At 50.2% G+C, this 23,146-nt stretch overlaps 7 protein-coding genes across 7 annotated transcripts; 2 read left to right on the plus strand and 5 right to left on the minus strand.

Moving 5' to 3' along the window:
• Positions 1 to 1,622: 1,622 nt before the first annotated feature.
• On the minus strand, positions 1,623 to 3,845 carry V8C40DRAFT_258237 (WD40-repeat-containing domain protein). The gene is made up of 6 exons (XM_083218674.1): positions 3,464 to 3,845; positions 3,336 to 3,409; positions 3,019 to 3,257; positions 2,585 to 2,951; positions 2,467 to 2,511; positions 1,623 to 2,340 (listed from the first exon to the last, which is right to left on the minus strand). Exons 1-6 carry the CDS (start codon positions 3,583 to 3,585, stop codon positions 2,177 to 2,179), a joined length of 1,011 nt encoding a protein of 336 aa, XP_083067626.1. The 5' UTR covers positions 3,586 to 3,845; the 3' UTR covers positions 1,623 to 2,176.
• An 899-nt stretch (positions 3,846 to 4,744) lies between these two features.
• On the minus strand, positions 4,745 to 6,849 carry V8C40DRAFT_129724 (B-type cyclin CLB2). Its single transcript, XM_083211044.1, has 4 exons — positions 6,581 to 6,849; positions 5,252 to 6,514; positions 5,053 to 5,191; positions 4,745 to 4,991 (listed from the first exon to the last, which is right to left on the minus strand). The coding sequence occupies exons 1-4, from the start codon at positions 6,665 to 6,667 to the stop codon at positions 4,903 to 4,905; spliced, it is 1,578 nt and encodes a 525-aa protein (XP_083067627.1). The 5' UTR covers positions 6,668 to 6,849; the 3' UTR covers positions 4,745 to 4,902.
• Positions 6,850 to 8,000: 1,151 nt separating this feature from the next.
• On the plus strand, positions 8,001 to 9,729 carry V8C40DRAFT_258246 (mitochondrial 54S ribosomal protein uL2m). Its single transcript, XM_083218675.1, has 3 exons — positions 8,001 to 9,254; positions 9,307 to 9,380; positions 9,448 to 9,729. The coding sequence occupies exons 1-3, from the start codon at positions 8,300 to 8,302 to the stop codon at positions 9,556 to 9,558; spliced, it is 1,140 nt and encodes a 379-aa protein (XP_083067628.1). The 5' UTR covers positions 8,001 to 8,299; the 3' UTR covers positions 9,559 to 9,729.
• Positions 9,638 to 12,468, minus strand: V8C40DRAFT_258248 (putative ankyrin repeat-containing protein). Its single transcript, XM_083218676.1, has 2 exons — positions 10,033 to 12,468; positions 9,638 to 9,933 (listed from the first exon to the last, which is right to left on the minus strand). The coding sequence occupies exons 1-2, from the start codon at positions 12,199 to 12,201 to the stop codon at positions 9,853 to 9,855; spliced, it is 2,250 nt and encodes a 749-aa protein (XP_083067629.1). The 5' UTR covers positions 12,202 to 12,468; the 3' UTR covers positions 9,638 to 9,852.
• Positions 12,469 to 14,739: 2,271 nt separating this feature from the next.
• Positions 14,740 to 16,518, plus strand: V8C40DRAFT_129758 (PAP2 superfamily-domain-containing protein). The gene is made up of 2 exons (XM_083211045.1): positions 14,740 to 15,197; positions 15,269 to 16,518. Exons 1-2 carry the CDS (start codon positions 15,013 to 15,015, stop codon positions 16,404 to 16,406), a joined length of 1,323 nt encoding a protein of 440 aa, XP_083067630.1. The 5' UTR covers positions 14,740 to 15,012; the 3' UTR covers positions 16,407 to 16,518.
• A 699-nt stretch (positions 16,519 to 17,217) lies between these two features.
• Positions 17,218 to 18,317, minus strand: V8C40DRAFT_271015 (casein kinase 2 regulatory subunit CKB2; the record flags this gene model as incomplete). Its single annotated transcript, XM_083220239.1, has 3 exons — positions 17,218 to 17,700; positions 17,779 to 18,024; positions 18,261 to 18,317. The coding sequence occupies 3 exons, from the start codon at positions 18,315 to 18,317 to the stop codon at positions 17,218 to 17,220; spliced, it is 786 nt and encodes a 261-aa protein (XP_083067631.1).
• A 624-nt stretch (positions 18,318 to 18,941) lies between these two features.
• On the minus strand, positions 18,942 to 22,847 carry V8C40DRAFT_258255 (RIC1-domain-containing protein). Its single transcript, XM_083218677.1, has 3 exons — positions 22,291 to 22,847; positions 20,057 to 22,234; positions 18,942 to 19,992 (listed from the first exon to the last, which is right to left on the minus strand). The coding sequence occupies exons 1-3, from the start codon at positions 22,684 to 22,686 to the stop codon at positions 19,282 to 19,284; spliced, it is 3,285 nt and encodes a 1,094-aa protein (XP_083067632.1). The 5' UTR covers positions 22,687 to 22,847; the 3' UTR covers positions 18,942 to 19,281.
• Positions 22,848 to 23,146: the final 299 nt, after the last annotated feature.

Below are 23,146 nucleotides of genomic sequence, written 5' to 3' on the forward strand. Positions count from 1 at the left end.
CAGCAGCACACCTGTCCATGTAGTGTCTTGTGTATGTTCTTGTATGGATGTTCGGAACGCCGCACACGCACTACTAGACGGTGTATTCCGAACCGCAGCGGACGGCAGCACCCATAAAAAACATACATTTTACCAGGGATACCAGTGATCATGGCATGGCAGTATGCACAGCTGGCCGTTTCGGTTCGCCACCATGTCGGGATCAAAGACCAGGGTCAGATTTCCGTTGTGGAAAGTTGACTGTCATCATCCCATCCCCAATGAGATTCCCTGTCTCCGCTCCCCCTACTGCTAGTTACAGTTACATGCCCTGCATAGTAGTAGCTTTTGGGATATGCCGTGAAGGCTACGCTACCTATACATGATGCCCATGTGGCATCACAGAACGAAAGAGATGGTGGTAAGAGATTGCAACCAGAGACATCCGTGCCGTGCTGATGGACGCCCAGAAGAAAGGGAAAAACGATAAAAAACCCCCACTCAGCCCTAAGCAAGCCTATTGCAACGGTACGAGTACTCGGACAGTTTACTCTCTCGACGCCCAAAAGTCATAGTCACGTCCTCTCGAAAAAAAGGGACTGGTCGATTGGCCGGTTGCTAACTGCCGGTTTGGCCCTCCGTGTGGCCGGCCTGCGCGGTCTATCAGAACCTTGATGCTTCTATAAATAATCATCACCTTGCACTTGGTGCCTGTTTAACGCCTCGATTCTACTTAGTCCCACGTTATAGTCTATAGTCCCCTTGTTGTGGTAAATCCGCTCTCTCTCCATTCCCCATTCTCTTCATTCTCTCTCTCTGTCTTTATACACGCCCCCGTTACTCGTCGTACGATCTCTCGCGTCGGTAGCAAGTACATTCAGCTTCCACATTCGAGCCCCCAAAAACAATCCATGGCAGCCATGCCGCAACAAGCAAGAAAAAGTGTCACTGTCTCTCCATCCCTGCGGACCCATCATCTAATCGAGCCCGTCCCAAATCTCCATCTGACTGCCTTTTGCTTCCGCCAAAAATATTACCCGCCTACCATCACTCCCACGTTTCTCCGGGCCTTCCAAGCAATGTAAACCAGAACCAAAGTCAATGGGGAGGGGATTCATTTTCCCCAGCCTCCCCCCCTAAACTCGGACTGTTCTAAAAACAAAACAAAACTATCAACCCCGTGATGTGATGCTTTCCGTTTCCTTGTTTCTCTTCAGTTGTACTCCGTAGCTTAGTGGGAAACAACGCAAATCGGCTTACCTTACCGTTGCTGGACTGGTGAGCAAGTTCCACTTCTTGCCCATGCCAAGGCCGGAAACTTGCAGCACATCGAGGCGGCACTTCCAGCAACCATGCCTGTCCATGGCAGTAGATGGGATGTAGTAGCTCGCGCAACGGAGTACTCCGTACCCTTTACCCGTTCGAGATGGGTTACACACACATTTCCGAAAGCCGTTCTAGCTTGAGTTGCTGGAACGTTGGAGGATTTTTGGGGTCTGTGGGAGGCCACCGGTGCAGAGAGCTCGCGTGGCTTCAGGCTATCTTGATACTACTAGATGGGTTGCCGACCTGCCACAGGAACGCCCATTTGGGCAAGGAGTCTACCAACCCTCTTATCAAAGATGATGAGTCCTCTCAACAAGTGAAAGAGAAATAAAATTGTATAAAGCAAATAAAACATCATAAAACAAAATAGGCCCTTATCCCTCCAATCCCGGTCCTCATTCCAAGCAAGCTCCTTGTCTCAACCCACGTGCTGTTTCACAGCCTAGTGGCAAATCGGCTGCCAACTCTTGCGGCACCTCCAGCAACTCTCTACCAAGCATGCAGCCGCTGGCCGTTGCGTCGAATCACTTCCCAGTCTTAGCCTTTACCCGGCGTATTACATACATGCCTTGCTTACTAGGGGAGCGGAAAATGCGCGACCTTTTCCACACCATCGGGATACTTTATCCGGCTCAACGCAAATGCCCTAGGCAGTGCCACATGCTAGCTAGACAACATGCTGGAGATACGCAACCTTCTGCCGACGACTCCGTGCCATGCCATGTATACCCAATGTGGCTCTAGCTCACCTCGCCTGTTCCCGTTATTCCAAGTGTCGGAGAAAAAAAGCATGGGCGTAAGACCAGAAGAAGGAGGAAAAGGGAAAGACGACAACAAGGCTATGCCCCCCTCCTCCTCCGGCGCTGGCAGCTTACTTTCTGTCGAGATCTACCCCCACAATTCGCAGGACACCAAGATCGCTATACGCCAAACAGTAGCGGGTCGGCGCCCAAGCCACCACTGGACATGATCCGGCCGTCTTGAACGTGTGGACGTGCTCCCCCGTCTCGACGTGCGTTACTTCCAGTCCGTTGCCTATTAGGTTGATGGATCAGCAGAGCGTCCGGAACTTGGCCAGCCAATACAGAGGGCATTGAGTCGGGCCGCCATTGTCATCCGAGACAGATAGCCGCGGCCTTCCAAGCCAAGTTGCTGACTTACCTTCATCACTGCCACCGACGACGTAGCTGCCATCAAATGTGAAACCTGCGTGAGTGCATAGTCGTTAGCTTCCAATGAGCCCCGTCAAGCACGGTCACAGCCTTCGGACTTAACTCACTTATACTCCTCACGGGGCCCGTCATCCTTGTGATCGTCCTCTGGCACAGCCAGTCTGTGGTATCCCATAGCGCTATGATGGAGTTTGCTCCTCCCGTGGCGAGATAGCGGCCCATGGGCTGCAGCTCGGCGGTCAGGCATGAAGCGGTATGGCCCTTGAGAGTGAACTCCGCGGCATCCTCGCCGTCTCCTAGACGTAGTACCGGTTCAAACTCGGGATATGATAGTATCCTAATCTGCCCTTCTGAGGTGGTGACAAATATCTTCTTCCCACTCCAGCAAAAGGCAATTTGATTCGTTTGCACCGTCTGCTGGTGCGAGGCCAGAGGCGTCGATTGTGTTGGTGATAGAACAAAGATGTTATCCGACTTGAAACGGTGAGCCATTCCTGAACAAGCATGATCGACGTGATGGGAGAAAGAGATGAGGACATACCCTGTTTCCGACGAGCAGTGTCTGCCCATCTGGGGCCCAAACGAGCGTCATCGCGTCACCTAGCCCTGTAACTTCGTTGAAGCAAGCCTTGGTCCTTACATCCCAAAATCGTACCACTCCGTCACTGCTTAAGCTGCACAGCTCAGCATCTTTTGTAGGGTTAAAGGCTACTTTTTCGATGCCTGCCTGGTGACCTTTGAGCTCCGTTGAAAATTTGACATTAGGTTTTTCTGGATTCCCTACAACACGCGTCAATCTTTCCGTCTTCCTTTTGCTTGGCCTTTTCTCTTCTTTTCACTCCAGCCACCCCTACTTACAGACTCGCAGTGTCCTATCTGCTGAACCCGTGGCAACCAAAGTCCCAGGGGGGTTCCATGCAATTGATCTCAAACTATGCACCGTGTCAGATCTTGCATTTCAAACAACCCATTGAAACACCACTTACTTCAACGGGCCGGCTGCCCGTGATGAATTCGGATCAGTATATGGCTGACTCCGCAGGTTGTTAAAGTAGGTTGGGAACCTGTCCTTTGACAGGCTCATCCGAGGCCTCAGAATCGGGGCCATGGCCGCACGGTTCTGCTGTGATTAGCCCTTCTCTCACCGAATCAAGGAGGCTGCGCGTTTGAGCCTGCGTCCTCTCTCTCGTAGAGGTGTGACAATCGGAAGCAATAAACGCCTTGATGACGCGTTTAGAGGCCAATTGAGCGAGATACTAGTCTTAACTATGCCGTTACGACTTCAAATGAATCTCTCTTAGAGATGTGGCCGATGGGAATAATTATTCGAATATGCACGTCGTTGATGAAGGATGGTGTAAAAGGCTAGGCCAGGCTGAAGGCGGCGAAGACAGCCACTAGTGAGGTGTGTGGCTAGTTTACAGATGTGGCGCAGTAACAAATCTCGCTACTTGAGCTTGGGCAAACGTCTTGTGAACATCATCGTTGACATCATCACCTCTACTTCTTTTCAAAATAGCCTGCATGACCAAATCTTTCATTATTATTATTCTCGTGTAACTGTGATTAAGCTGTGGGTAAAAGTCGTCCATATGGGGGCTCGTAAATAGAATGGCAAAACAAATGCAAGATCGCGACAACACATCAAACAAGAGAAAAAGCTCAAAGCACGAGAATGAAGATGCATAAAAACAAAACGCCGACAGAAAACTCTCTCTAAGACTCATACAATTCAATTGTCATTCCGATTTGAAAGCCCCTTCCATAAACCAATCGTGATATGTGTACACTTTTTCTATCTCAGCCTTTGCCGGCTAAGGGGCGAGTTTCCTGATTCCTCTCTCAATGGCCACAGCTCATCAAAGCTCGTCCAACTGGAACGAAGCGCAGCTTCAAGAAGCATCAGATGCATCAGATGCTGCGGCCAGCTCCTTCTCCAAATGTTTGGTCACTCGTTACCGGGGGCACCACAACAAGCCAACTCCAAGATTGGCAAACCGATACCTTTCCTTTCCATCGCCCCAAGACTCCAAGGCGCCTGCCTGTATCAAAAAAAAAAAAAAAAAAAAAAAAGAAGCGCGAAACGGGATTTCCATGCTGAAATATTGAAAAACCAGACAATTGCAGACATAACCTGCTAGATATCAAACAATGAGAATGGTGATGCAATGTAGCCGAAATAATACGGCTCCCAGACCAAATGCTTCATAGCCGCTCATAACGATGCAGGGCCCAACAGGCCCTAACGCAGTATGCAAATAAAGCGACATATTATGGCGTGGTCGTGTTCACTTTCGTTGCGCAATTAAGTCGTGATAGAGTCCAACGAATAGTGTTCGTATCCCAACTCTGAACGGAACTTGCAGTAATTCAAGACGCCAAAGTTGGGGGGAAACAATGCGAGTGACAGCCAGCGTCGTCATAATCATGAAATTTGGTCCAAAGACAGATGAAGATCCTCGATGCCGAATAATGGCGCGTTTTTCTTGGCCCATTGGCGAGAAAGAATAGAAGCTGCAGTAGGTGTTAGCGACGAGATGGAGACGCTGTCATGAATGGATGGATATGAAAATACCTTTGAGGAATTTCTTGCTAGCATACTTCTTGAAGAATGCTTCGTGAATAGGAGGTCGCGCTAGGTAATCAACCATGAGGTTGACAACAGGCTCAACCTCCTCCTCTGTGTAACCTGCATAATACGCAATAGTTGCATCCTATCATCGAACCTATTAGCTAGTGCTATTGATAGAGTAGAACTGATTGTTTGTACATACCCACTCGCCACGGTCAAGCATGAGTCGCGCCAGATACATGGAAGCAGCAGCAACATGACTGGGGCGGTACGCCATGAATCGGTGGTCCAGCAAGCTAATCTCCGTAAGATACTTGCCAATGGTACGTGACTGGATATCATAGTTGTCCGCTTTTGAGACTCGGCGAAGGAAGTTCATGGGATTGGGATAGCTGAGATCGTAGTTAAGGGTGCTAAGAATGAAACGCTCCGCACTCAAAATCTCAGCCTCGCTGAAACCGTCATCGGCAATCTTCTTGAAGTTCTCCACGTGAGGAGACAGGACTTCTTCGTATTTGGAGGCGATGAACATGGCGGTGATACCGACGAGCTGGAGGCGGTCGAGCTGGACAACCTTTTCGGAGAGGAACCGATCGATGATGTTGACGGCCAGGAACAGAGTTTCGGGAAGCAGATGGAACCGAGTGTGAACCTCAATAAGCCAATCAATAAGAATTCCTCGCGTCTTCCACTCGAGGTCGTCCTGGTGAGACATGTAATCAGAGTTGGGAATCGATTGAACCTCGAGATCTCTCAAGTAGTCGAAAATATCATTCGCATATTCGGCAACCATGAGAGGGTCATCCAAGTCCTCCTCATCGAGACTCTTGATGTTAGCAATCAGCTCGGCTTTTGCCAACTCCTCGGGATCTGGTTGTGAAGCCTTGACTGGGGCAGTCTTGACTGGAGCGGCCTTGACGGGGGCAGCTTTGGAGGATGTAGCCTGGGGAGCCTTATTCTCAGACTCAACAACTTCAGAGCGAGCACGCTTCTCAGCATCCAGATGTGCCTTCTTGCGGGCGGGCTCCACAGCCTCGCGTACGACTTCTTCCTTGGGTGCAGCTGCCGGAACCTTTCTCTTGGGTGGGATTGTACCAGCTCCCGACTTCTTGATTTCTGGCTTCTTGACTTCCTTGCTACTCAATGCTGTCCGACCGGCGGTAGGGCGAGTGCTCTTTTGAATGCCTGTAGGCTGAGCAGCCTTGGACACCAGACCCTTGGCCGCAGCCTTCTTTCCCTCAGCGGCATCCGTTTTGCTGACATTGCTGACATCGCCAAGTGCAGCGCGTTTCCTAAGTCCGGTGGCAGTGGTGGTGCTGACAGCTGCCTTCTTCGTTTGAAGGCCAACTTTGGAGGGAGGTGCTGAATCGTCGACGCCAAGAGCCGCCGCCTTGGCCCTGGTCATACGCGTTGTGGTGCTGTTCTCGTCATTCTCGTTAGAGATAACGCGGGTACGGGGTCGTCCCTAGGCATCGCGTCAGCACTCTTTCGCTGCAAGGTGAGGGCTGTATCGACTCTCGGAAATACTCACAGGAGGCATATTCGAAAATATGAACTGAGATGAAGAACTAGTGGTGGTGTTAATAGCTTCGAAGCCTAACATTGTTTGCCCCGACATGTCAGCTTAACAGAACGCGTCGAGAAGAGTAAAAATTGAAAGCGTGCAGACGATGAAGATAATTTGATTCAACTCAAGGGAGTTGCCAGAAGCTCTCCTGAGACACTCATCTGAAGACAAGGGGGTCGGAATGTTACTGACCTCCAGATGGCGAGGTTAAATTAAAGAACCGACACGCCTAGTGTGGCAGGAATGCTGCGAGATAGAGTCAATGACTGGGGCTAAGGGTATTTGAATTGAACAGGCTCGATGCCAAGTAGAGTGACTACGGGTAAGAGTAAAGGACAGGCAGCCGGAGGGGGTATCAACAAGCACGATTGGAGATGATGCAAAGTGTTTATGAAAGAGGATAGTGGTGAGGGCGAGGTGTGTTTTGAGGAGAAACGCACAGGGAGCGCGGAGTGGGCCGGCGCGGATGGGGTACGTACCTCGACAGAGTTGGCGCGGCTCGCGATTTGGTTTGATTGAAGGCAGCGTTGCCAGGCAGGGGAGAAGAATGATGGGGGCTAAGGCAGAAAAAAAAACCTAGAGCCTATGACAATGCAACTTTTTGTGTATGAAGCTAGCCAGGGCTAGGGAACAAAGAGAGGACAGAATGTTATGCGAGTGCTGTGACTAAGTCATGCGTTGAGGTGAGGGCCAGCTGTTGATATCGCTTCGGGACAGCGGTGAAGAAACCTAAGCTTTTGCTGCCAGGCCGGTGAAGAGATGCTATGCTGGTTAGGCCGATTGACGCCGGGTCGAGGCTCAACGAGTGGACTAGGATGCCGATACAGGGAGAGGGAGAGAGAGGAAGTGTGTCGATACGATACGGTGGGATACGATACGATACTGCACTCCGTAGAGAGAGAAAAAAAACAAGACTAAGAGACAGCTTCCAGAAAGGTATCCTGTCGGGTATTGCAAGAGTACCAGCCAGAAGCGGGCGGGCGACGAGTGGAGGCCAAAGCGACGACTCACAACGCGCCGTTTGGCGGAATCTCGCGGGGCCGGGGGGGTAGAGGCTGGAAAAGGCCAATGTCAACAGTAGCAACCGCAGGGCAACGGGGGTTTGATTGGCTGGACGCGATCGCGCGAGCTTTTTTGCAGTGGCTGGATGCCTGGCAGATGCCCGTGCCGAACTGAGCCTCGCTGTGGCTGGTCGCGCCCTACTAACCTAAGAAAGCTAAGCTAGAAAACTCAATGCCCTGTTGCTGACTACTGCAAGTAACAAGGTACCTAAGTTTGCCAGGTCTGTGCTCTGATTAGGTAATTGCATAGCTCTGTGCCGGGGGTTCAATGCAGCAGTCGGCACAACGTTTTTCAGAGCTCCGTTGAAATTTCAACGTGGGACATCGAAAAGACAAGCGGCAGAAGTCGTTCGATTGCGACAGCAAGGCCGAACTGCTCGACGACGACCGGCACGGCGCTTGCAGATTTTGTGAGCCGTTGGGCATCGTCTTGTCCAGCTCCCAGTGCACTCCAGCTCTCGTTTGAAGAGGCTGTTCTGGGCCAATTGCCGGGCTGTGAGAACTTCGAGCACTGACAAGGTCCCCCACCACGAATGTCATAAACGATCAGAATAGGAAATCACCAATCCCCTCGATACCAAATCTATACTCTCTTCTTTGCCAGGCCAATTATAGGATCAATATGTTGCAGCCAAGGATGTCTATTGCCCCGGCTCTTCGCAGCCGCAGCCTCCTCGCTGCTTTCAACAATCTCTCATTGAGGGCTTATGCCACCAAGTCGAGGACCAGCAGCAATGCCGGACGTGCCAGTGAGACGTCGGCCAGCACTGATAGGCCCTCGAACCAATCCGTCATGTTGCGCACCTACAAACCCAGGACTCCCGGTGTTCGACACTTACGGCGACCTATAAACGACCACCTCTGGAAGGGACGGCCATTCCTACCTCTGACAATTCCGAAAAAGGGCCAGGGCAAGGGTGGACGAAACGTGTATGGTAGAATCACTGTCAGACACCGAGGAGGTGGTGCCAAGAGGAGAATACGAACAGTCGACTTTATACGATGGCGCCCTGGACCGCACCTGGTCGAGCGGATCGAATATGACCCTGGACGTAGTGCCCATATCGCTCTGGTCACGGAGCAAGCCACCGGACAAAAATCGTACATCATTGCTTCCGATGGACTGAGAGCCGGTGACATCGTCCACAGTTACCGCGCCGGTATCCCGCAGGATCTTCTCGACAGCATGGGTGGTGTTATCGATCCTGGTATTCTTGCGGCCAAGACTGCCTTCCGAGGAAACTGCTTGCCAATGCACATGATTCCAGTTGGCACAACAGTTTTCTGTGTTGGCTCCGCAGCAAAGAGAGGCGCTGTCTTCTGTCGGAGTGCGGGTACTTCCGCCACAGTGGTGAACAAGAACGAAGAGACAAAGGACGACGGTACAAAGATTATGACTGGAAAGTACGTCGAGATCCGACTTCAGAGCGGCGAGGTTCGCCGTGTGAGCAAAGATGCATGCGCCACCATTGGAGTTGCCAGCAATATCCACCACCACTATCGCCAGCTCGGCAAGGCTGGTCGAAGCCGATGGCTGGGTATTCGACCTACCGTCCGTGGTGTGGCCATGAACAAAGGTAATTTGCCCATATCTTTCTATTTGTACAAGCAACTAACGGTTGTTGATAGTTGATCACCCTCACGGTGGTGGTCGAGGAAAATCAAAGGGTAATCGCCATCCTGTAACACCTTGGGGCCGACCGGTAAGTTTCGAGATTCATTCTCAACTATGCAATACATACGGGGAAACTAATAGGTACATCCCTACAGACCAAGAGCGGTTACAAGACTCGCCGTACGCACAACGTCAACAAGTGGGTTGTGACGCCCCGGCCACGCAACCACGGCAAGCGGAGAGACAAGAGGTCGTCCAAGGAGTGATTTTAAAGCGGTCTATTAGATGCCGTGATGAAGGGGAAATGACATGAAGCTATGTATATGCGCCGGCAGCAAGCACTGTGTTGTAGCTCTGCGCGATTGTATATTATGTGCTATTATTGATATGCCTTGTGAAGGCAAATATTTTATGACCACACGTGTAAAAACGGCCACGAGTAATACATGTTTGAATGTGATTATCAGCGGGCAGTATGAAAAGTATTCAAGGACGCCCAACTTCATGGCTGTCCCTTGCGATGATATATGAAGATATGTGACTGGAGCGGCTCGGATTCATCATCCCCTGCTATCAATGATGCTCTGTGCGTTGTTTCTTTTGGCCCACGAACGCAGCGTCTCCCCGTCTTTGCCTTTCGCCTCAATATCGGCACCATTCTCAAGCAGCAGCTTAACAATGGCCTCATGTCCCTTCATAGTAGCCTGAAAAAGCGGCGTCCGCCCGTAAATGTCTTTCGCCTCAATATCAGCATTATTCTTAAGCAGCAGCTTAACAATTGCCTTATGCCCATTCTCAGCAGCCCGTAAAAGTGCCGTTGACTTGTCTCCATCTCTAGCCTCGGTATCAGCATTATTCTCCAGCAGCAGCTTAACAATAACCTCATGCCCTTTCTCAACAGCCCGGAGAAGCGGCGTCCGCCCGTCTTTATCCTTTGCCGCGGTATCAGCATTATTTTCCAGCAGCAGCTTAACAATAGCCTCATGCCCTTTCTCAACAGCCCGGAGAAGCGGCGTCCGCCTGTCTTTATCCTTTGCCGCGGTATCAGCATTATATTCCAGCAGCAGCTTAACAACAGCCTTATGCCCTTTCTCAACAGCCCGTAAAAGCGGCCTCTGTCCGTCATTATCTTCTGCCTCAGTATTAGCAGCGTTCTGAAGCAGCAGCTGAACAACCACCGTATGTTTTTTTTCGACGGCCCATAAAAGCGGCGTCCATTTTTTCCTATCTCTTGCCTCGGTATTAGCACTATATTTAAGTAATAGCTTAACAACAGCCTCATGTCCTTTCTCAGCAGCTTGTAAAAGCGGCGTCTGCCTATTGTTATCTCTTGTCTCAGTATCAGCGCCATTCTCAAGTAGCATCTTAACAATGATCTCATGGCTATTAATAGCAGCCCACAAAAGCGGCGTCCGGTTCTGATATCTTGCCTCGATATCGACGTCCTTCTTGAGCAACAGCTCGACAATGACTTCGTAGTGCCCATGATGTATGGCCCATGAAAGTGGCGTCTGACCCTCCTTGTCCAAGAAATCCGCATTGACGTCGCTTCGTGCTAGTAGCATCTTAACAAGCGCTTCGTGACGGCCCATCACTGCATGCCATAGCACTGTCCGTCCCATTTTATCTGCCAAGTCGGCCGTAATATCGCTTCGGGTGAGCCATAGCCATACAGCATCTCGATCCCCGACTTGAGCTGTGCGGAATAGTTCGCCAGTATCTAAGGCGTTGTTCAATTTTGAGAGCATATTGTGATCGTCAATGCCGCGATTGATGCCGTACTGATTTCCAGAATTTTCGACTCTACCCGCTGGCGCCATTCGCCCTATTCTGATACACATCTGTCTAATGGGATATCGCCATCTTCGGAAGTCATGAAGGTTAACGCTTTCAAAAGCTTCGCTCCGGACTCGTTCAAATAGCTCCATTGTCAAAGCTGTATCTCTCACATAAATGGCAAGAGGCTTGGTTGCTTTATCTCTCTCTGCACAATGAAGAATTGCAATTCCAAACCCTCCGCGTCCTAAGCCAACAAATCGGAGTGCCGAATGTATTCCTCTGCTGCTCACAGTGAGAGGCGCTCTGGAATCACCAAAAGGGCTGTAATGAATGATGTTGTTAGAATCGCTGAATGCTTCGGGGGACGTGGCCAGAATTCCACCGCGGGTATCTCGAGATTTCCAGGCAAATATACTGTGGTCGTTTGAAATCTTCATTATTTCCTCTTGAAGCCTAATAAAAGCTCGTTCACCCTCTCCATAAAGTAACGGCATATTAATGCCAAATATGCCCATTAAACAATAGGCACTATCCTCAATTCTTGTAGTTTTCCTTCGAGAAGCCCAGGACATCCTCTGAGCAACAGTAGCCGTTTCAAGATCAGCACCGGATAAGATACTGACGGGAATGCGCGTTTGATCGGATACCGCTTCTTGTAGACTTTTCTTCGTCCCCAGGTCGTTCCAGTCCTTGTCAAGAAAGAAGACTTCAGCAGGTGCGAGCAGCTCTTGTAAAGTCCAGCCTCTCTTAAACCATTCGCTCTCTTTAAAGGTATTCATTGATTGCACATCAGAGAGATATGCATAGCATCTGCCAGCCTTATAATACCAAAGGTACATGGAGTTGATTGCTTCTGATAGCTCTGCGCTACTTGTCTTATCAATGCAGCATGAGTCGATCCAAGCATATTGAAATGTGTCAGATTTCGCCCTGATGCAGCATCGGTTTATCTTTTCGAAAGCCTTTTTCTTGTTCTCATTCGTAAATCCCCGCTTTTCCCATATGCGGTTCTGCACATCTTGTAAATTGAGTTCGTAGTTATACCATCTGTGTGACAGAATGGCATAGTTTGGGATTTGGCCAAATCCAAACTCTTCAATCACCAGTGTGTCGGTATTAATCAGCCTCATGATATGATTTATAGCTCGTATTTTGTTTGGCTGAATTGTGGAATAATCGGAATGAAGACAGTGAGTGTCTAGTCGATCTAGCTTTGTCAAAAGGTGCACTTGTCCCTATCCAGACGACAATTATCTTGCCGCAGAAGGCTATAATCAGGAGACTCGACGGCGCTGATCTTTCGTCTCAACGGCAAATTTTAATATGATTTTAGTGTAAACTTCGTAGTTCAATAACAAGGAGTAGTCAGATATATTACATCGCACAATGCGTCTATCGCTGAAATAAAACATCGTTAGGCAGCATTAGGCTGAAATAGGAACATGAAAACCAGCCGTCCAGTGATGCGATATTATTAATAAACAAATATCAACCAATGATACTTCTTAGAGGATACCTGCCGTAAATTTACATACTAATACGACGCGATAGTACCTAACACAGCCTCGTACTGAGAAGGTTATGGGTTCCTTTGGACTACATTATCCCGAGTTATAATTTCATGCCAGATGAGCTCATGGCGATTAACTTTTACTTCCAACGGTGAAAATGAATGGAATAAGAGAGGATAAATAATTTAGAATACTTACATTTTGCATCAATGTCAACTATACATATCTACAGCTCAGGCCACCAAGGGGTGTAAAAAAAGAGGAGATTGAGAAATGACCGCCATACAGAAACAGGCAATCCGCACATAAGCACCTCATATTAAATTCATCTAGAATGATAGTCGTATTCTCATCATGAACAGTATACACACATTCACTTTGCGGTCCCTGTCCTATTACGAACCGCTTAGAGGCTCACACCTGCCTCTATGAGAATTGGAGGACAATGTCGATTATAGGTATGCACAAAGCGACCACTTTTAACTCTAAAAACACTGATCACAGTTCAACAAAAAAAAAAAAAAAAAAAAAAAAAAAAGGATCTTCTAACATACGTCTCACTTATACGAAGAGGTCACAATTTTTTCCTTCTTTTTTTTTTAAAAAAAAAAAATAAAGTTAGGAATATCTTGCACAAGATTGGAACCAGTTGTGGCAAAGGAGGGGTGGATTAGAAACACAAAGGGGAAGCGTCGTTACATTCAGGGAACATCTACAAAGCCCTTCACCTGCTGAAAAGAATCCTACAAATCCACCACTAACCCACGAAGAGCATAATTTACACCGAGTAAATAGGAAACATGCTGCGAAACGTCTCTCCTATTTGTTCTGTCCTGATTTTTGGCAGCCCAAAAGTGAGCTAGCCTGTTTTGTTCGTATATACGAGTATCTCCGCTGATTAAGGAGACGTACATCTCGTGTAACCCTTGGCGCCTTGCATCCAAGAGAGATTGCATGATGAGGTAACGAGTAACAGTGCTTTGGTATTGTTACTTCGTACTAAAATCTGGCCACTGATTCGCGCTGGGTGCAATTGGCCAATTCGCTCAGCCATAATGCTAGCCTGCGTCGTGTATAACGTGTACGGAGTACGCCGTCAGTCCTTTCTACAAAGGTATAGTAAGGGTGAACAGGGTAGAGCTACACAGGTTATGCTTCTAGATACTGCCAGGGTTAGTAGTAAAGGAGTAGTACTGGTAGAAAAAGGCGGGTAACCAATTGAACTGCATGGAGTCATGTATTGATACCTGAAAAACGATAGGCCTAGGAGGGTTGCTTGTCAATTTAACGTTGATTTAACCTCTTTGCACGGTAAATCATGGCCGGATAGACAAGTTCGAGCCCAGCGGGAGAGTGCCAAGAAGCCAAGAGCCGGCGCGAGCTACGTCAGAAAGAGAAAGGACAGGGGGCAGCGCTTGCCAAGAATTTCTAATGCTCCTTCCACTGGCTGCTGGGGCTGCCGCTGGGAAGGCGCCAGCCAGCCAAGAGGCACACGACCCACTTCCTCATCCAGATCGAACACATTCTGCTCCATGTACAGAAGGTAGGGGTACAGTACAGGCGAGTGTACCTGACTTTTGCACTGCCGGCTTATTGCTGCTCCATGTTGCTCAACTTGTCCCATGCCAGCATCGCAGGTGACTCCGGAATACCGGCTCAGCTCCAGATTCTTCTTACTTAACCGTCACCTGCTGCGTATTTCCTTGGTACCGTCTGGTAGGGTCGACTCCGTACTTTGGTCCCAATATAGAGGTAAGCTTCATGTTCCAATTCTTTCATCAGCACGGCCACATGCCTCCTCCACTGCACAGACACAAAAGCCCTATTCTATCCACTTCTCCCCTTCTGCTCTCCTCGATCTGAATCAACCCTGTTGTACTTAATGTGGCAATGCTTCCTAGCCTCTTTCTCTTTCTCTTTTCTTTCTCCCACTGCTCCGTTCTCTTCTCCATCTCTCCTCCTCATCTCGGTCAGGCATGCAGCTAGCATGACTTGATTCATCGCAACAAGCTTCGTCTCCATTCAAAACCCACCCCTGCGACATGTGCGAGACTGCACAAAAGAAACAGCAGATCCGATTACTTACCACCTGTTAGCCGCCTCCAGTGACCACCCGCGGGCTGTGCAGCGGTTGCCACGCGTCCCCTTGGATCGACACCACTGTGGAATCCAGCTCGCCTCGATAAAACCGAGAACCGAGCAAAGTCGATGTTTTTATAGCGGCGCCACATCCACTGAGCGGAGAGAGATCTGAGCCTGCCCACACATCACCAAACCCCGGCTTGGGCCTCTAACTTTAATTCCTCCCTACCTCCTTAACTTTCCACTACTACCTAGTAGTCAATCCTTTGTTATACCCACCGTTAGCCTTGCCGCTTCCTTATAGGCCCCTGGGCCCCCTTCTCACCTTTTGTCTCCTGCTAGAAGCAGATGTCACCATATCGCAGAATGTCCCGCGCCGGGTCTGAGGCCAAGATGGGAAGACCTTCGATTAGACTCATCTCGTCATACATCTTCGACTGGATTGTTCTCATCGTTGTTGCTGCAGTCGGTTATGTCCTCGGTGTCATCACGCCCAACAAGCGGCCCTTTTCTCTGGTGAATCCAGACATCTCGTGAGTTTCATGTCACGTTGGTCAGACTTTGTCTTCGCCCAATTAGTTAGCTAACAGAAGCACTACCCCAGTTTCCCTTTTACAGAACATGAGACTGTCCCAGACTGGCTGCTCTTTGTCTTGAGCTGCGGTGTCCCTGCCGCCATCATCGTCATTGTCTCCATCATTTTTGTACCCGGAGCAACAGTACCCAAGAACACCCCTGCTTCACTGATATGGAAACGTAAGCTATGGGAGCTTCACACCGGTCTTCTGGGGCTCCTAATGTCCGTTGCCTGTGGCTTCTTCTTCGTCAGCGGTATCAAGAACATGTGTGGCAAGCCTCGACCTGATCTCCTCGCACGATGCCTGCCAGACCTGGAGAACGCATCCAAGTTCCTGATTGGCGGTTTCCAAGGAGAGTCCAAGTTGGGCAACAGCATCGGTCAGCTCTATTCGGCAGACATCTGCCAGCAGACTGACAAGGCGAAGCTCAATGACGGCTTCCGAAGCTATCCCAGTGGCCACTCTGCCGCCTCTGCGGGTGGCCTCCTCTATCTCTCACTCTTCCTTGCCAGTAAATTTGCCGTAACGATGCCATTTGTGGCGACGGGCACCTCTTCATCCAGCCACGACGTACATGCTGCATTCCCTTCTCGCCTGGGATCCGCAGTCGAACAATATGACGACGAGGCATCCGCTCCCATGACGGGCAAAGGTGCCAACACAAGCATCGCATATAACTCCAGCGTCCAGTCCTTGCGTCGTCAGGCAGCAGCTCCCCCCGTCTATCTCCTGGTCATTACTGTGGCACCATTCTGCCTCGCCATATTCATAGCAGCCTCCCGCTGGTTTGATTTCCGACATCACGGTTTTGATATTTTGTTTGGCTTTTGCATTGGTGTCTTTACTGCCATCTTCAGCTTTAGGTTTTATCACCTGCCCATTACTGTCGGAGCTGGTTGGGCGTGGGGTCCTCGCAGTCCAGACAGGGCTTTCTGGGCTGGCGTTGGACGACTGGGCTATGTGGGTGAAAAGGATGTCGAGCGTGGGATGACCGTTCCCGCCAATTATGGAGCGTCTACGGATGTCGAGGCGCACGGTGCTTCTCTTTCGGTGCCCGCAGCTATGAGCTACAGGTCTCCGGTTTCGAGGAATGACCCCTACCAGGATGTCGAATTACACAACTTGAACGAGGGGACGAGCCAAGGGGCACAACACGGGAATTGATTCGAGAGTTTTTAAATGATACCCGTCTCCCAGCGAGGAGACTGCACTTAGAAAACATGGGGAGTTACCTCGAAGGAGAAAATAGTCCTTTTGTTTGGTTTGTTTGTTATCTCCTCCCTTTTCGAAGGGTCAGGTATATATCAGGAATAGCTGTGCTCTAATATTAAACATATAAATTCCGTCTACTTGGCTGTAGCATCCCGACATTCGTGATGAAGTTGAGATGCTTGAAGGTGTGTCCACAGAATTATGTGGCACGGTTAAGAAATGGGGAGAACGTTTTTCGAATGAAATCCTCGCGACAAGGTACACTTCCAGTCCAATATCAACAATTATTACAACAATCTTTATAGCACCCTATCCACCTCGTAGGCCATCATATAGATTGGGACAAGAACCAAGTTAGGCGTCAGGTTCATCACAATATGAAAGACATATACTATTAGTTTAATGGGCAAAAAATCAATGCGTACATAGAGATTCAAAAAGCCAGAGCTTGGTTTGTTCCCCCCGCCGCCGCCGCCGCCGAACGCCTGTCCGTACAACAAAATCAAAGAAAAAGGGGCCTTGTAGAGGAGGGTCGAAAGAGAGAGAAAAGGATGGAATGGCGTAAAGCTGAAAAGCGAAGAAGAGGAATAACAAGGAGAGCTAGAGCGTGGGTAGGTCGCGTAAAGGCATGATCATCATGGCTCTCTTGTGTATAAAATTTTCAGTCCTTTCCTCATTTCCCCATGAAAAATAATATTCCTTATTCCTTTTTTTTTTCAGGTGTGTGAATTTGCATTTTCCCTTCTTTTCCGTCCCATCTCGCTCACATAGGTCCTTCAATCAGCCTCATGTTGCTGTTGTTTCCATCGACTCCCTCGAATTCGACATCATCGTCTTCTTCCTCCTCTTCCTCCTCCATCTGCTCCTCTCTGAAGCCAGACTCAATCTCCAGTTTGCGCAGCCTCCTTCGCATGTCATCTCTCTTCAGGTCCTGCCACCGGACCAGGGCCGCGGCAGCGTGTACTTTGAAGCCGTAGACGCGGGGGATGTATCGCTCGATGCTCTTGGAGGGGATGAGCGCTGGGTAGACCTGGAAGATGATGTTGTGGAAGGAGGTGCCGAAGTAGGCACCGTCGATGGAGGCGTGACGGGAGGACTTTGGGTTGTAGAGGTCCTCGCAGCGGGCGCAGTAGAGCTTGACTGGTTTGAGGTTGGGGATATCGGAGAGGCCCATGGGGAGGAGGGGATGGGAGTGGCAGTTGACGCGAGGGCATTTTCCAAACTCGGCCTTTTTGTACTTGTCGAGCTGATTCAAGAAATCATCGATTAGCACAGATCGGACTTTTACACAGGGGAGATGAAAGCAAAAAGGGGGAGACAATACCATTTTCGTCAGGCCGCGTGTTGTGACAATGTATCGCGCGTGCACCAGGCCGTACAGGTGCCTGGCCGAGCTCTCAATGGTCTCGCGCATATCATCGTCGCAGTCGAGGTCGAAGACATCCGTCACCAGATCGAGCGCATACTGGTAGTACTGGACCTCGGTGTTGAGACCAGTAAGGTTGAAGCGATCCGTCAGGTAGTCCTCGTCGATCTCGCAAAAGTATTCGTTGCCTCTAGATGAGATGAACTGCAGCGTGTTAGTTTTGTCTGTTTGCTTTGGTCTGAAGTGCCTTTTTCATCTCATTTTCTTGGTTTGGTATCACAATGGCATCGCGTCTTCCTCTCTGTGGCTTTGGACATGCACCAGCAGGGGTTTATTGCTGCCCATAGAGCGTTGCATTGGGCTACGGATGGGAGGGAAGGGATAGGAAGGGATAGATGGAGGGCGGATAGACAAGCTGTAGAAACGCAAAGGCAACTCACCCAGTCCCGCCAATAGCTGGTGTAGTCACTATCGGACTCGCTCACGTAGTCATCCATCGTAGGGACACGAGAAGCAGAGATGAAGAAGAAGAAGAAGCAGCAAAAGAGATAGAAGCTGCGAAAGGTAGACGAGGCTGCAGCACCAGGCAGCAAGCGTCAAAGAAGGCGGAGAAAAAGCCGGTCGGGGCGAGGCGATAATTGCAGGGTCGGACCGCGATTATGCCCGTGAGGCGAGGGCGAGAGGATTCGATATTCCTGGGGAAGAGTCGCGCGGGATGCGAGGGCAAGGAATCAAGGCCGTGAGTATCTCGACTTTTGGGAGCGGATGGCGGTTGGCGGTTGATGGTGGGGGTGCGGGATTGTTTCTTGGGCGATAACGTGACTGGGCCAGTTGCTAGTGGCCAGTGCTAACAAAGAGAGGCCTGGGCTGGCTAATCTGTATGGCTGCGATAACGCTGTAACTGAGCTGCGGTTAAGGAGAGGACAAATGATTCAGCCGTGTTATTTCCATCTCAGATATATGAAAAGAAAGAAATTGAAAAATTACTTGATTTTTTAGTTAGGTATTCATAAGTCTAAACCAGCACTTACGGATACAGCCTTTCCCATTACTGATTAAGGCCCGTGTAGCCGCCATAACACAACATGAAGCTCACGCAAGGGACAGGGGACAAGGAGTATCCCAGCTCATGGATGACTCTTGGAGCTCTCATCTAGCCTAATAGGTCACATAATAGACCAAGTACTACTTTGTTTGTCAAGAAAGGTGGCAATATATACACTAGAATGTATATCCTTTATACATCTCGTCAGGCTGTTGCTCTTTTTTACCTTCTTTACCCAAAACAATCCCGCATCTCATCCGTTTCGCCAATTCAAGCCCATAAAAGACGACAGCCATCTAAGAAAATAAAAAAACAAACAAGAAACAAGTAAACAAATACACCCATCATCGTAATGATCAATATCCATCTCATGCATGCACCCATCAGCGTCCCTGTGTGCGCCTTCATCTTATCATTCATCCGTCCAACGGACTGATAGTCGAACCCATGCTACTAGCATCGCTAGGGGACCGTATATCAGATCCCGTTTCGTCGTCGCTGCCATTCTTGTTGCGTCCATTGGTAATAAATCCCAGCCCCGTTACCGGAAGCTCGAGTCTGCTTGAGATACCATCTGGATTAGGCACCTGAGTCACATTGGCCATCTTCATGGCTTCTTTGAGAATCTCTCCGGTTTCATCCATGGCAGCTAGAAATCGTGCGAGTTCTTTACACAGTTCCCAATCGCCTTCTCTTATTGCCCTGGTCAAAACTCGGACGGACTGTTCTAGGGAAGCGTCCAGCTCATCCAACGTATGCAGAATGATGAGATATCCGCCCGCCGTCTTGAGCGACCCTCTTTGCAGTGATTCTTCAAACAGCTCTTGCGCCGGCGGTAGATAGGCAAAGAGCGTCTTCCATTGCCGGACTTCCGTTTTTCTTGTGCACTGTAACACGATGTCAAGGTACTCCTTAGAAGATGACAGCAGAGACAAGACACGCGGCAAGACAGCATCTTCCGGCTTCGGCGAAGTGTCTGCCTCTTCATCCAGCACACGGTGAAGGAGCACCTCCAGACCATGGGAGAAATACTCCAGTCCTTCGTATTGCTGAGACAAGTTCGCCGCTTCGACCGTCATGTTGTTGCCAAGATAGAACCGTAACACATCTGGTAGAACAAGGTGAGTCTGCAGAAGAAAAAGAGGCGTTAGTAATGCAACTATTATCATTACCAGAGCAATGTTGACTTACCCTGATTGCGAAGTGAAAGAAGGAAAAGTTCACATCGCGTCGCTGCACCAAGTCTGACTCTACACCAAGAACGATGCCCTTTTCCAGCAGGATGGATAATGGATAAAAGTCAACGTCCACGGACACCGGCGCTGGTAACTCCCTCCCGCCGTTATCCCCACTCGCTGCCATCAAAAGCTCGTTGATATCGGCCCATGCTTTAATCTCCATGCCATCAAAAAGCCAGAGGGAATCACGGAGAGCTGGTGGTCCATACCGCTGCTGGGTATCTTCGAGGGAGTGGCTGACGTTTAGAGGCGGCTGGTCTCGCATGTTCACATGATACTCTACGTTCTGTGCAATGATGCGCATATCGTACTTGAGTTGGCCCTCTTCGTTGAGTGACGGGCTCAGCAATACTAGCTTGCCATCGACGAGGAAGAGAACAGATGCAACAGCCACATCCTGGGAAGGATCTCCGTCGCTGAGCTGGTTGTCTGGCAAGATCCAGCTAAGTCCTCGGACTCTGGCAGGGGACCGTACAATTCCGTGAAATGCAATCTGGCCCACCTGGACGAGACGAACTGACCCGGTCGTCGGGACAAAAATGTAGTGGTACAAGAGATTCTCGTAGGTATAGACGAGGAGGGAATCTTCACCAGATGCTGTGATTAGAACCACAGGAGCAGGTAAACGCTCGGTGTGCAGGATATGGGAGTTGTCCAGCGCCGCCTCGCGTGAGTACAGCCGCAGCTCAAACGTCCTGTTATCTTCTATTGCGGCGACCAGTATATGCTGGTACCAACACATGCCTCCCCGGACCGCGAAGGCGTTTTCCATCGCCTCATCAGTAAATGTTTTCCATCGTCCGCTGTTGACGCTGTAGTGGGCCAATCCCCGGCGACCAGCGACCGCAACATAGCGTCCATCTGGGGAAATGACTGTTTGGCGGATGGGCCACTGGTTAAGGAGGTATGATGATGGAATTCTTGAAGTATGCCACAAAAAGGGCTCGGCCGATATGCTTGTCAAGTCAGGGAGGTCATAACCTCGGTATATCATGACACTAGTCGGCGTCTGTAGGACAGTGCGAAAGACATTGGCCTCGTTGTAACAGCCAGTGATGGCATTTCTGGCCATCTCAAGCGACCATACGGCTTCATGCCGCCGCCCTATTAGGAGAATCTCGGAACCGCCACTGGCCCAGACTGCGCCCTTGACCCCTGAAAGCCAGTGTTCGCCATTCAGAGTAGATATGCTGGGTTCCGCTCCAAAACTGTTGCTTCCTAGCTTGCCAAACATGCTCCAGGTAGACCATCCTTTTTCAAAGCCTGCAAAGAGGCAGTATCCGTCGGGCGAGTACGTCAAGGTCGTAAAGGAGCCGGCCGTTGATGTTGAGAAGGGCATGCGATGGGCGTGGGAATACACAATGTTGCCCTCGTAATCCCTGACTGAGTATACATGAATTGCGCCATCCGAGCAGCCAACAGCAATGAGCGAAAATCGAGCATTAATGACTGCGCGTACGGCTTGTCCTCTCGATTCTTGCGGAATATGGAAGCAGTGTCCCTTGAAGAGTCGTTTTGCCTCGGGGCTGTCGGGGTCCTCTTCGGCTGTCGTTTTGCGTTGCTGGCGCTGAACGGCATATGCTCGCCCATCACTCGTGATCCAAGTGGTCAAATTCATCGGCCGGTCATGGGTCATTTCCACAATGGACGCCCTCTTCTCTACCCAGCCCATGCGGCTCAAAATCTCTGTTCTCGTTTGGTTTCCGCTGCTGTCGGGCGTCCAGCGAATACATTGCACCGCCGCAGGTTTCCTTGTCGCAACAACTAGCTCATCATCAAGGGCGAGAGCACTCTCTATGCCGGCGTCCACCTTGATAACCATGCGGAACCGTACGCTGACATCGCGAACCCCGCCTCCCTCGCCCGGGCCCCAAAGGATCTGATCGGGTCGCAGGTGGGATTGCGGCCCAATTAAGCTCTGTTTCCTCCTCTGTACGTTGTGGTAGTTTGCAAAATGTGGTTTATAGACTCTCGACTCGCCGTCGGTCGCTATGGAGTAAGTAATGAGGTATCCTTTGGAAGTATGCACCACGAGAATAGCGGAATCGGGGCGCAGCAGCAGGTCAACGTTGGTGCCGTAGGACTCCAAGGACGCTTCGGATCGAACAACTAATGCGAGAACAACTGCGGGCTGGGGGAGGTTAGCCAATGAAGCCGGCCAAGTGATTTAGATGGCATTGAACATGCCTTGGTCTGCCAGAGTGTGATGGACGTTGCCGTGATGACGGCAAACATCTGGCCGGTGCGGGCAATGCGCAACGCAAGCACCGGATCCTTGACGGGGACTTTTCCATCATCGGCCGTCTGGCTCTTGGTAGAAGCGCCATCTGGAAAGAACTCGTAGCGCTCAACGGGTTTGACAGCCGGCGTTTTCGGCGTCATGGGAGTTGGAGGCGGCAGCGCATCGTCAGACTCGTCCTGCTGCGGCGCCGTGACGGGCCGCGCAAGGGGCTCAGGCTGGGGCGATGCTAGAGACGATCCCGAATGGCTCTGCAGGCCATCGTAAGAAACGAAGATGTTGGCATCCGAAGCTCTGCTGCTGCTGGTGGCATGGACGCGCGGAGTTCCGATGGGCCAATACATGGCGGAAAGCCCAGTCTCGTCAGCTGTCGGGGGTTCACGCAGCACAAATGCTCAAAATGCTCAACCATTTCCGAAACTGCTGGTTCATGACAGGGTCGCTGGGCTCATTGGCGCCAGATTGCTGCGATGCGGAGAGAATTCGCTGGTGAGGCCATGAGTTTGACATGGGCAAGTTGCAGGGAGGTTCCGTCACATGGGGAGCTCGGTCGGCATTATGTAAGCAGTGAGGAGTTGGATGAATCTGGTCTTGTACCTGTTGTAAAGTGATGATGGCTGCATGTTGTGTATTTTTTTAACGTTAGTGAAGTATCAAATCATCAATCTATCATAATAAGTCCCAAAAAAATAACAAGTAGTAACCAGTGGCTGTTGTACCGTAGAGGAATCCGTTGGTGATGTGCCGTGTCGTCCGTCTCCCATCTTCAACTCCAACCCAAGCATGCCCAGTCAGAGCTAGCAT

The sequence above is a fragment of the Trichoderma camerunense genome (assembly GCF_050948025.1).
Source record: "Trichoderma camerunense strain CBS 138272 chromosome Unknown V8C40scaffold_27, whole genome shotgun sequence".
NCBI classification, from domain to species: Eukaryota; Fungi; Ascomycota; class Sordariomycetes; order Hypocreales; family Hypocreaceae; genus Trichoderma; species Trichoderma camerunense.

Bases quoted from the DNA above. Each gene is read 5' to 3' on its own strand.
- V8C40DRAFT_258255 (XM_083218677.1), bottom strand. From the start codon at position 22,686: ATGTATTGGCCCATCGGAACTCCGCGCGTCCATGCCACCAGCAGCAGC. The intron at 22,235-22,290 runs GCATGTTCAATG...AACCTCCCCCAG, and splicing joins TCACACTCTGGCAGACCAAG to CCCGCAGTTGTTCTCGCATT. The intron at 19,993-20,056 runs GTAAGTCAACAT...TTTCTTCTGCAG, and splicing joins TCTTTCACTTCGCAATCAGG to ACTCACCTTGTTCTACCAGA.
- V8C40DRAFT_258237 (XM_083218674.1), bottom strand. From the start codon at position 3,585: ATGGCCCCGATTCTGAGGCCTCGGATGAGCCTGTCAAAGGACAGGTTC. The intron at 3,258-3,335 runs GTAAGTAGGGGT...CGCGTGTTGTAG, and splicing joins AGATAGGACACTGCGAGTCT to GGAATCCAGAAAAACCTAAT. The intron at 2,512-2,584 runs GTGAGTTAAGTC...GCACTCACGCAG, and splicing joins GGGCCCCGTGAGGAGTATAA to GTTTCACATTTGATGGCAGC.
- V8C40DRAFT_129724 (XM_083211044.1), bottom strand. From the start codon at position 6,667: ATGTCGGGGCAAACAATGTTAGGCTTCGAAGCTATTAACACCACCACT. The intron at 6,515-6,580 runs GTGAGTATTTCC...CGCGATGCCTAG, and splicing joins TATTTTCGAATATGCCTCCT to GGACGACCCCGTACCCGCGT. The intron at 4,992-5,052 runs GTATTTTCATAT...CACCTACTGCAG, and splicing joins TAGCAAGAAATTCCTCAAAG to CTTCTATTCTTTCTCGCCAA.
- V8C40DRAFT_258246 (XM_083218675.1), top strand. From the start codon at position 8,300: ATGTTGCAGCCAAGGATGTCTATTGCCCCGGCTCTTCGCAGCCGCAGC. The intron at 9,255-9,306 runs GTAATTTGCCCA...GGTTGTTGATAG, and splicing joins TGGTGTGGCCATGAACAAAG to TTGATCACCCTCACGGTGGT. The intron at 9,381-9,447 runs GTAAGTTTCGAG...ACATCCCTACAG, and splicing joins TAACACCTTGGGGCCGACCG to ACCAAGAGCGGTTACAAGAC.
- V8C40DRAFT_129758 (XM_083211045.1), top strand. From the start codon at position 15,013: ATGTCACCATATCGCAGAATGTCCCGCGCCGGGTCTGAGGCCAAGATG. The intron at 15,198-15,268 runs GTGAGTTTCATG...GCACTACCCCAG, and splicing joins CTGGTGAATCCAGACATCTC to TTTCCCTTTTACAGAACATG.
- V8C40DRAFT_258248 (XM_083218676.1), bottom strand. From the start codon at position 12,201: ATGAGGCTGATTAATACCGACACACTGGTGATTGAAGAGTTTGGATTT. The intron at 9,934-10,032 runs GCGAAAGACATT...GCCGATATTGAG, and splicing joins AGAATAATGCTGATATTGAG to GCGAAAGGCAAAGACGGGGA.